The sequence below is a fragment of the Peromyscus californicus genome, unplaced genomic scaffold (genome assembly GCF_007827085.1).
Source record: "Peromyscus californicus insignis strain IS unplaced genomic scaffold, ASM782708v3 Scaffold_8__1_contigs__length_139910024, whole genome shotgun sequence".
Taxonomy (NCBI): domain Eukaryota; kingdom Metazoa; phylum Chordata; class Mammalia; order Rodentia; family Cricetidae; genus Peromyscus; species Peromyscus californicus.
This window is the reverse complement of record NW_026294606.1, coordinates 47,953,042-47,964,166: the sequence shown is the minus strand read 5'-3', so window position 1 is coordinate 47,964,166 and position 11,125 is coordinate 47,953,042. Positions and strand designations below refer to the sequence as shown.

At 42.6% G+C, this 11,125-nt stretch overlaps 1 protein-coding gene and 1 pseudogene across 4 annotated transcripts; both read left to right on the top strand.

Moving 5' to 3' along the window:
- The first annotated feature begins 2,895 nt into the window (after positions 1-2,895).
- On the top strand, positions 2,896-9,711 carry CUNH7orf25 (chromosome unknown C7orf25 homolog). 4 transcript variants are annotated; one of them, XM_052727261.1, is made up of 3 exons: positions 2,896-3,325; positions 5,309-5,504; positions 7,790-9,711. In XM_052727261.1, exon 3 carries the CDS (start codon positions 8,068-8,070, stop codon positions 9,331-9,333), a length of 1,266 nt encoding a protein of 421 aa, XP_052583221.1. In that variant the 5' UTR covers positions 2,896-3,325; positions 5,309-5,504; positions 7,790-8,067; the 3' UTR covers positions 9,334-9,711. The 4 variants fall into 4 exon arrangements, with proteins under 4 accessions (XP_052583221.1, XP_052583220.1, XP_052583222.1 ...); XM_052727260.1 differs by having other exon boundaries at positions 2,896-3,407; XM_052727262.1 differs by lacking the exon at positions 5,309-5,504.
- LOC128104897 (uncharacterized) lies at positions 6,976-7,041 on the top strand (annotated as a pseudogene).
- Positions 9,712-11,125: the final 1,414 nt, after the last annotated feature.

The following is an 11,125-nucleotide window of genomic DNA, read 5'->3' as shown; positions in this document are numbered from 1 at the left end:
TACCAGGTACACACATGTGCACAGATACATGCAGACAAAACACAAATTAAAAATAATGAAAGTTGTGTCTTGAGAGCACCATATCTCTAGATAGGCCTTAGTGTATTTGAATCTAGCACAATAATAAGCATAACATTAAAAAGGGTTTTTTAAAGTCAACTAATATACTGGCTGAGTTTGTAAAGAGCAGTGGTTCTCAACCGGCGGCTGCCACCCTTTTGGGGGGCGGTTGAAGGACCTTTTCAGGGGTCGCCTAAGACATTCAGAAAACATTTACATTATAATTCATAACAGCAAAATTACAGTTACAAAATAGCAATGGAAATAATTAGGAAGGCTGAGAACCATTGAATTAGAGAGTTGTTTTCTTTTTTGGCTGAATTTGGTATTGTAGGTGAAAAGACTGGCATTTCTGTTAGCTTCTATTCAATTTAGACCTCTGATGTCTAAATTAAACAAAACAGGATGCTGAGTGATGGTGGCTTACTCCTTTAATCACAGCACTCTGGAGGCAGAGACAGCTCGAGGACAGCCTGGTATACAGAGTTCCAGGACAGGCAAAGGTATACAGAAGAAACCCAGAAGAATGTCAACATTTATAAATCAAAGAAAAAGAAAAGTAAAGGTATATAAATTTAGGACAGGGAAAGGCGCAGCAGAGGCCGTCCTGCAGAACAGAGGTGAGAGGTAACATGCAGGTTAGATGCAGGGCTAGTTTTCTTCTGTCTCCGTTAAATGCAGAGCTGCCTACAACTCCATTCTCCACAAAACTGAACAAAATAGTTTCTTTCATTGGCCTTGAAACTAAGCTGGTTCCTTTTTGTCAGTTATTTCAGAAACTCAATTGTTTAATGTAGGGACCCATCATATTTCTAAACATTCTTAAACTCTCAAATCACTTTAGGCTTGTGGATTTTAGTTTCTTTTAATCTTATGTATTATAATGTTCCCAGTGTTCATAGCTTCTCCCAACATTTGGTTCAGTCCGTATCTGAAAGATTTTTGTCTTTCATCCCTTACTATAAGTTTACAAAGTTACTAGAAGAGAAACATGGATGTTATTAAAATTTATGTATGTTGAGGGGATAGAAGGGAATTGGAAAGGGAAGAATGAGGAGGACTCTGCTTTATAATGGAGCACCGAGTACTTTGATGAGTTTTTGTAATTTCAGTAATTATCATAGACAGAAATTTCTGGCTCTTGGTATTAACCTCACTGACTTTCCTGCCAGTGTTTGCAAGCTTTCCCGGCCCTAACCTCTGCCCACTGTACAGAGAGTAAACTGATAAGTCAGTGGGAGGGCTTAGTACTTTCCTTGCATTAGAATTTTAATTCCCTGGCAACCTGTCCAATGGCCCTTTTTTTTTTTTTTTTTTTTTTGGTTTTTTGAGACAGGGTTTCTCTGTGTAGCTTTGCACCTCTCCTGGAACTCACTTGGTAGCCCAGGCTGGCCTCGAATTCACAGAGATCCGCCTGGCTCTGCCTCCCAAGTGCTGGGACCAATGGCCCTTTTATTAGTAACAGTTCTTGTCTGTGAGGAAATACTTTCCTCTCTGTGGCCTTTGGAATTTTCAGTATTCTGGAATCTCACAGTGGTTTTATTGACCCTTTGGTGAGTTGTTTGTTTGTTTACATATGGATGACTTGGTCCTTCTCTTGGGGGCCGTGCTAATCTCTGGCTCACTGGGTGTAGTTGATGTGCTGCCAAAGCAATCACCTTTGCTGTTTCTTAATGTTCATTGCACCGAACACCCAAGCAGGTTCTTTACTGCGAACATTAAATTCTCTTCTCTGTAAATTTTTTAGTATATTTAAATTTTTCAATTTAATTTTCTTGATTAAGGACCTAAATTTTCTGTTAATTGGATATCTGACTTGCTTTTTGCTGTTTTTCAGTCTTACTATACGTTCTAGTCAATTGTTTAAAGTTTGAAGAGCTGTTTCCTATGCTATGCCATCTCTTAAGTGAAGAAACTTCTTATTTGAGGGCCAAAGTAACCGATCATTTGAAGGTTCTATGTGTAAGGTACTTCTTAAAACCACTTTGTTGCTCTGTCTCTGCCCTCTAAATTCCAAACGGAAGAATCTTTGGAAGCATGTAAATGAGTCTGGTAACTTGGAAGCCTGGTACCTACCTGGTTTCTTGTATACTGTGACTGTCAGATTTCTTTGGAGTTTTATGTATTTATTTATTTACTGTTTCCAGGGGAAAGGTGGAGGAGGATGGGTAATGGAAGTATTTACTGTTTCCAGGGGAAAGGTGGAGGAGGATGGGTAATGGGTAACTCTAGGAGCAAGCAGGCTAGTAGCACAGTTTTAGTCAGAAAAACTTCACAATAATGGGGCCAGTCTTTCGTTGGTCTTTAATCTGGCACCCTTGTCCACCTTCCATCATCATAAACTTATTTCTGGGGAAGGATGAGGAATGGACCAGCTGTGCCGGATGGAAGAGAGGACTCTGGTATGTTCTTAACAAAGGCTTTTAAGGAATCTGTTTCTAATTCTGTCCCCGTCTAGACACCTGAAGTTCGGTTCCAAAGCCCTTCTGGAGTTTGTGCTTGATAAGCCCTGGCAGGTGTTTTAGGCTGTGTCAGCGGAGGCATGTAAACCCAGGGGCTACCTGGGTTTAAATAACTTGTTTGTGACTCCGCTGCAAAATTCATGTATCTACCGTCAGTTTATCACTAAATAAATCAGTGCGTAATGTATTTGGAATAGCGCTGGCCACCCACCGTAAGCACCAAATGGGACATTGCTCCTGTCTTCAGATGATTTGGGTAGTGTGATTTGCAGTTAACTTCTATCCTCCAATTACCGCTTGGGACAAGGAGCAGATACCAGGAAAAAAAAAAAAGATGACAACTTAAGTCTAATATTTAAAATTAGTTTTTCTTTCTCAGTTTCTTTTCCGGTAATGTTGGACACTCCACTTGGCTAAATATTCCCAGCCCGTCAGAAGCCACGCAGTTCTCTGCTCTGTTCGGCTGGACAGCACATTTAAAGGCTTCTATGAAAGGCCAGGATGGTGCAACTGAAAGTGCTTCCGAGCGGCGTTTGGAGCCTCTGCTGGCTCTCCGGTTTTTATTTTGTTAAAAATAGCCAAACCTGAGACCCAAATAAGTTTTACCATCCAGGACTCAGTGCGAGTGAGACCCAGCCCTAGACCCGCCTCTGCTCTCTGGCAGCTCAGCTTTCAGTCACACTGGTGCCCTCAACAAATATGGCCGCTGCGCTGCCGCCTGCACTCGAGCTCAAGCTCACCCGGCCGGAACCACGTAATGCCGGAGGCGGGACTCAGCAGGCGGAGTGTCTCAGCAGAGCAAGGTGAGGGCTGGCTGGTGAGCTGTCCCTGCATACTGCCTCTGTGTGCCCTCGCCATGTGCGCGTGGGGTCTGTGGCGCTGCTGGTGAGGATCCGGGGTCTGAGGGAGTGAGTGGGGAAGAGAGGGAGGTGGGAAGAGAGGGAGGGGCTGGGCCGGGTGTCCCGGCAGGAAGGGTCAGTTCTGCCTCTTCCCTATTCTGGCCTCTAAGCAGTGGGCCAGCAGGAGCCTGTTTGATCCGGACCTGTTGGGCCAGGCTCAGCTGTGCAGGTAGACGTACCGGGAGGGGAACCATACCCACCCAGAAGCACCTCACCTCCGGCCCTCCCACCTGCTTATAGTTCAACAAGCCAGCCTGGCCACCCTGCTGTGTGCTCTTTTGAGTCCTTCTTCCAGCTTTTCCTTCAGAATGGGAACGGGAAGCAAATTGGTTGTCCCCTTTGTTCTTTTAAAAACATGCTAAGTTGACATCACATGCAGAAATCATGCAGTCTTGATTCCTTGGCATCTGTACCCTGTGGAAATCAAGAGGCAGCTCCTTAAAAGACATCTATCCGGGCGTGATGGTGCACACTTTTAATCTCAGTACTTGGGAAGCAGAGGCAGGCAGATCTTCGAGTTCAAGGCCAGTCTGGTCTATAAAGCAAGTTCCAGGACAGCCAGGGCTACATATAGAAACACTGTCTTAAAAAAAAAACAAAGCCAGGGAAACAGATCATGTACTGAAGGAGTAAAAGGTGATAGACCCTGGTATTGCCAGTTTAGGAGAGACCCTTGCTTTGAACAGTTTGTATCTTCTTTATGTTAAATGATTGTTTTTACATTTAAAAAAATCAGTTAGTCTTTTGAGAATTTCATATCATGTGTTTTGTTCATATTCACCCTAGCTCCCCCAGCTATTACCAGATCTACCACACCGTCCCTATCCATCTACCGCTGCCCCTCCTTCAGTAGTCTTGAATGTGTGATCTTTCACTGGAGAGTGGGTAGCATACTAGGGGCAATACTCTTAGAGAAACTCTCTTTCCCTCTCCCAGCAGCTAAAACTTGCCAGTAGTTGCCTGGTAGTGGAGGGATTCTGGGCCCAACTCCCCTCTTCATGCTCGGTATTTAGTCTGGCTTGTGCTTGCACAAGTTTTGTGCATGCTGACACAACCAATGTGAGTTCATATAGACAGCTGCCCTGCTGTGTCCAGAAGAGGTTTTCTTGTCATCATCCACGACTTCTGTCTCTGGGGCTTGGGAGAGAGGATGTTACATATGTTCCCTTTAGGGCTGAGAGTCATGCAGTCTTACATTCCCTGCACCTTGACCAGTTGTGAATCACAGTTTTAATTACCACCTATTATAAATAGAAACTTCTCAGAAGCTTCTCAGATGAGGGTTGAGCGGTGCATTCATCTATGGGTGTAATGATAAGTCATTAGGAGTTAGTTTGTTATTATTATTAATTATTATTATTATTATTGGTTTTTTGAGACAGGGTTTCTCTGTGTAGCCCTGGCCATCTTGGAACTCATTTTGTAGACCAGGCTGGCTTCGAACTTGGAGAGGCACATTTGCCTCTGCCTCTTAAGTGCTGGGATTGAATGAAGGAGTACTCCACCACTGCCCAGCTAGGAGTTAGTTTTTTACTGTCTATTTAGCAACATAATAGTAGTAAGTTTTCCTCTAGGGCCTGTGACCTGCCTAGCACAGGTTCTCAGCCTAATAATGATGCCGGGTATGGGTTTTATCCTGTGGGGTAGGATTTAAATTCAACCATAAAGTGGTTGGTTACTCCCTTGATATTTGTGCTGCTATTGTACTGATGGGCCTGTCTTGCCAGGCCAGTCATAATTGTAACTCCAAGGATTCATAGCTGGATATTATTGAAGATAACTTTTCTGTTAGCCTGCATAATACCTTGCAGAAGAATGAAAACTAGCCAGTGGGAATGAAACTTCCAGGTGTTTACCAACCTGATTTCTCCATGTTCTGTGACCCAGATGGTGGTGTTTTCAGCAATAAGGTCATACTGTCAAGTTCTATATGATGACCAAGAACATTGGCAATACCCTGTAATGTCTGGAGATCTATGGGAACTCACTGGCCAGCAGCTCCAAAAGAAGTAACCCATTTCTGACACTGGGCTTTTTATTTGTTAGCCTTGGGTCTCAGGGACACATGACACTCTGTTGTAAGGTAACTACATTTTTACTCTTGGTGTGTGTGTGTGTGTGTGTGTGTGTGTGTGTGTGTGTGTGTGTGTGTATGAATGTCAATGTAGTAGGTTTCCATGTGTCTTTTTTGAAAGGTCATTAGTGTTATTATTTCCCTCTACCCTACACTCCACTCTCACCCTAGTTTAGTCATTCCTGTACCATTTTTCCATTTTACCCTTAACACCAGTGTATTCTATCTCTCCTCCCTTAAAAGCCCCTCCCTATGGTTCTTTAGTAATGTCCTGACCTCCATGGGTATGTTTTCAGTTCTTTATATATTCTAGACACTAACCCTCTGTCAGGTGTATAGATGGCATTCTCCCCCCCCCCCCCCCCATTTTGTAGGCTGCCTCTTTACTCAGGTAATGGCATCTTTTATGGAATAGAAATGTTTTAGTTTCAGGTTTCCTTTATTAATTATTGTTCTTAATGTCTGTGTCTTAAAGGTCCTGTTTAGAAAGTCCTTTCCTATGTCAATGAGTCTAGTATGTTCTATACTCTCTCCTCTATCAGAGAGAGTTAGGATATCAGATCTTAGGTTGAGGTCCTTGACCCATTTGGAGTTGAGTTTTGTGTAAGGTGAGAGATGGGGATCAAGTTTCACTCTTCCACTTTAGCTGTCCAGTTGGACCAGCACCGTCTGTTGAAGATGCTTTATTTTCTCCAGTGTGTATTGTTGACGTCTTTGTCAAAAGTCACGTGGCTTTAGGAGTGGGACTTCATATATGGGTCCTCGATTTATTTTCCCTTGATCAATGAGTTTGTTTTGATGCTAGCACTCTGCTGTTGTCATTGTTAGAACTCTGTAGTATGGCTTGACGTTTGAGGTGATACCTCCAGCCATTCTTTTGCTGTTCAGGATTGATTTTGCTATTCTGGGTTTTATTTATTAATTTATTTTTTTGTAGTTCCGTATGAAATTTAATATTGCTTTTCAAATTCTGTAAAGAATTGTTTTGGAAATCTGATGGGGAGTGTGTTGAATATAGTAGTTTGCTTTTGGTAGAATAGCCATTTTCACAATATTAATCCAACAACACTTGCGTGGTCTTTCCAACTTCTGATATCTATTCAATATCTTTTTTCAGTGTTGAAAAGTTTTTTTGTTTTGTTTAATATAAATTTTTTTCATATATTTTATATAGTCTTTCCCCTCCCAGATATGCCTTCCCTCCCCTCCCACCCAAATTCATGTTGTCTCAAAACAACAAAAAACAAAGCACACAAAAAACATGGAGTCCGTATTGTGTTGGTTTACTATTCCTGAGCATGAGGCTTGCCCTGGAGTTCAGATGATATACACAGTGTCACTCCATTGAAGAAAACTAATATTTCCTCCCCCAGCAGTAATGAATTGCAAATAGTGTCTTGGTAAGAGATGGAACTTTGTGCCCGCTTCCCCTTCCCTATGCTGGGTTTTTTTTTTTCTGGTTTGATTTTATGTAGGTCTTAGCTTTGCGCAGTGGCAGTATCATAGCCAATGAGGTTTATCCGAGGCGTGATTATTGCTAATTGATTTTATGTAGGTCTTGTGCATACTGTCAGTTTCTTTAGAGAGAGGATTTTCACAGTCAATCTTCAGGAGTCTGTGGGAGGTACTCGGTACTTTTCCTCAGGCAGTGAGTGCTGGTGGAGTTACTGGTTTCAGTCTAAAGCCTCTCCCTAGAGAGAGGTGGTCATCAGGTTGTGTAGTTGGAGACATGAGTCTGCTGTCTACCTAGAAATGGGACTAGGTGTGCATATCAGCGAGTGGGGTGGGTAGAGTTGAGTTAGTGGGTGAATCTCGGCTACCCAGCTAGGGATGGGGGCAAGGGCTTTCAGTGGGAATGGATGGATGCAGTTAGTGGCAGGAGTTGCTGGCTCCCTACTTGAAAGAGGGATATGGGAAAAGGTGCTGGAGGCAGGCAGGACATTTGGGAGGAGTTGTTGGGATGGGTCCTTGGATAGTGAGGATGGTTGTAGTTGAAGGCACAGTCTGATGTCTTTCCGGAGAAGAGACCAGATGTAGGCAGTAGGGAGTGGGGTTGGCTGGAGTGGGGAGAGTTGAGTTGGGGGTGGGGAGAGTCTAGGTTCCTGGGGACAAGCACTTTTGGCAGGGATGGTTGTTGGGGTTTCCTAATTGAAAGAGTGTATGGGAAGCTATTTTAAACTTTTAATCTTGATGTTCGGGACCTTTAAAATTTTTTCAGTAGCTGAATAGTAAGACTAGTTATTGATAGAGATACAGAGCACATTGCCAAACTCCTGCTTTTTATCCTGACATAGGGCTTGCTGCGGATCTCATGGCCTGAAGAAATGAAGGTCTAAACAAGTGTCAGAATCTAGCACACTTGAGGAAGAGTTCAAACATACTGCTTGTTTCTGCTGTCAAAGGAGGGAGGCAAGCTCTCCCAAAGTCCCTCACACGGAAGCCCAAGTTCATAGTCTCAACCTTCCTGAACTCTGTTGCTAGATCGGGCTTTTTAATCATTTAATTACATCATAGAAGTACATTGAGATTGTCGCTGTTTGTGGTCTTCCATGAAAGGAATAATGCTGTCAGCATGTCTGCCCACTCCATGCTCTCTGAAAGAATTGCCATAGCCAAGGAACTGATCAAGAGAGCGGAATCCCTTTCCAGATCAAGAAAAGGTGGCATAGAAGGTGGTGCAAAGCTGTGTAGCAAACTCAAGGCAGAGCTAAAATTCTTACAGAAAATAGAGGCTGGGAAGGTAGCTATTAAAGAATCCCATTTGCAAAGCACAAATCTAACACACTTGAAAGCCATTGTGGAATCGGCAGAGAACCTGGAAGAAGTTGTTAGTGTTCTTCGTGTTTTTGGTTACACAGATACCTTGGGAGAAAAACAGACTCTTGTGGTGGACGTAGTAGCAAATGGAGGTCATACTTGGGTCAAAGCTATTGGCCGGAAGGCTGAAGCACTGCACAACATCTGGCTGGGCAGGGGCCAGTATGGCGACAAAAGCATCATTGAGCAGGCTGAAGACTTCCTTCAGGCCAGTCACCAACAACCAGTGCAGTATAGCAACCCTCACATTGTGTTTGCATTCTACAACAGCGTCTCTAGCCCCATGGCAGAAAAGCTGAAAGATATGGGCATATCTGTAAGAGGAGACATCGTAGCCGTCAACTCTCTGTTAAATCACCCTGAAGAGTTACAGCTGAGTGAGAGTGAGTCCGATGAGGAGGGCCAAGAACTTCTGCAGGTGACAAGAGTGGACCGAGAAAATGTACTGGCACACGTTGCATTTCCAACAGAGATCAAGGTTGATGTATGCAAAAGAGTGAATCTGGACATCACGACTTTAATCACATATGTGTCTGCCATGAGTTACGGAGGCTGCCACTTTATCTTCAAAGAGAAAGTTCTCACAGAACAAGCCGAGCAAGAGAGGAAAGAGCAGGTTTTGCCTCAGCTGGAAGCATTTATGAAGGACAAGGAGTTGTTTGCCTGTGAATCTGCTGTCAAGGATTTTCAGTCTATTCTAGATACCTTAGGGGGACCAGGAGAGAGAGAGAGGGCCACTGTACTAATTAAACGAATCAGTGTGGTACCAGACCAGCCTTCTGAGCGTGCCTTGAGACTAGTGGCAAGTTCAAAGATTAATAGCCGTTCATTAACGATTTTTGGGACGGGGGATACCCTGAAAGCCATCACGATGACTGCCAATAGTGGTTTTGTCAGAGCTGCCAACAACCAGGGTGTTAAATTCAGTGTGTTCATCCATCAGCCCAGAGCACTCACTGAGAGTAAAGAGGCGTTAGCTGTGCCCTTACCAAAAGATTTCCCCAATGATAGTGCACACTAGCGGTATTCTTTAGGTGTTGTCATGGAAATACATTATTTATACCAAAGGCTGGCCTTCCTGTCTATATTGAGAGAAAAAAGTTTATAGTAAAAGTAATATTTAGAACTCATATGTTTAAGTAGAGGTTTTTTGTGTTTCGTCTATTTAAGGTCTGAAAATTAGAGAACACTCAAGAGACAATCTTATTTATCTCTGTATTACATCACAAACTACGTTCTGGCAGGTAAGAACAGAAATACATCTGTTTAAGGCTTTTAGTGATCTTGTAATGCTTTTGTTTGCCTCAGCAGGGCTGCAGACTCTACTACAGGAAATTGCATTTCATGGAATGTGGCTACATGATTCTTGAGTTCATTAAATATCTGGAGAAAACTCTGAGGCCTGCCTTTCATTGTATTTATTTATCAGTTATGTCCGTTGAAAGTGGGAGATAATAGTTATTTCAGATCTTAAAGTTACTTCTTGTTATTAAGTGAAAAGAAAATGCTAAAAAAAATTAAAACTAATACTATTAAAAATTTTTTAAATTAAGCCGGGCGGTGGTGGCGCACGCCTTTAATCCCAGCACTCGGGAGGCAGAACCAGGCGGATCTCTGTGAGTTCGAGGCCAGCCTGGACTACAGAGTGAGTTCCAGGAAAGGCGCAAAGCTACACAAAGAAACCCTGTCTCAAAAAAAAAAAAAATTTAAAATTAAACTAAAACTAAAATTCTTATAGGAAATAGAGAATATTTTTAAAATGTTTAATTTTTAAAACAATTGCTTTGTGTCAGACACAGTCTAGTGGGTATGTTTATAGAGTTTATAATTCATCGGAATGAAAGTTCACTTTGATCTGTTGAATCCCATCCCACTTGTCTTAGCTGGGATTACTATTGCAGCAAGTTGGAGAGGAAAAGAGGGTTTATTTGGCTTACATATCCTGAGTCACAGTTGACTGAGGAAGCCAAGACAGGAACTCAATCAGGTGGGAACCTGGAGGCAGGAGTTGATGCAGAGGCCATGGAGGGGTGCTGCTTCTGGCTTGGTTCCCCAAGCTTGCTCAGCCTGCTTTCATATAGAACCCAGGACCACCAGCACAGGGATGGCACCACCCATAATGGACTGGGCCCTCCCCCATCAATAAATGCTCCACAGACTTGCCTACAGCCCAATATTCTGGAAGCATTGTCTCAGTTGAGGCTTCCTCCTCTCAGATGACTTCAGGTTGTGTCAAGTTGACGTAAAACTGGCCAGGACACTACTGTAAAAAGGAAAAGTAGCCAGGAGACTTCCTAAGCTAAACCTAGAACATTGAAGGTAAAATATTAATTTGGACAAGTTGAAAAATGTAATTTTTAAAACTCAGATTTTACTTTTAAGTCCAATCAACCCTGTGTTGCAAGTATTTTGATTTATAAAACACCGCCTTTTCTATTAGCTGATAGCAAGTGGTAATTGCATTACCTCACTCAGGAACTAGTGATGGAAAAAAACAAAGAAATGGTGGTGGGGATAGTGAATGATGGCTGCTGTTAATTGAAAATAAGTTTTATAACTGCAGTGTACTCAATACTTTATCGTTTGCATAAAATAAGTTAGCAAAGTAGGTATATATTTTTCCTAAAAACTGAGAATTTGAGAGTCATGCTGTCTTTACTAACTGTAGGGATTAGTATTGGAATTTGATTTGGCAGCCTGATTGCTGTACTGTGCCAGCTTTGCTGAATCACGAGAAGGGAAACTCAATTTCAAGCAACATTGTTGAGGTGAAGTTTGGTTCTCAGGATCTAGGAACACTGAAATGAATACAA

Bases quoted from the DNA above. Each gene is read 5' to 3' on its own strand.
- CUNH7orf25 (XM_052727262.1), top strand. From the start codon at position 8,068: ATGTCTGCCCACTCCATGCTCTCTGAAAGAATTGCCATAGCCAAGGAA.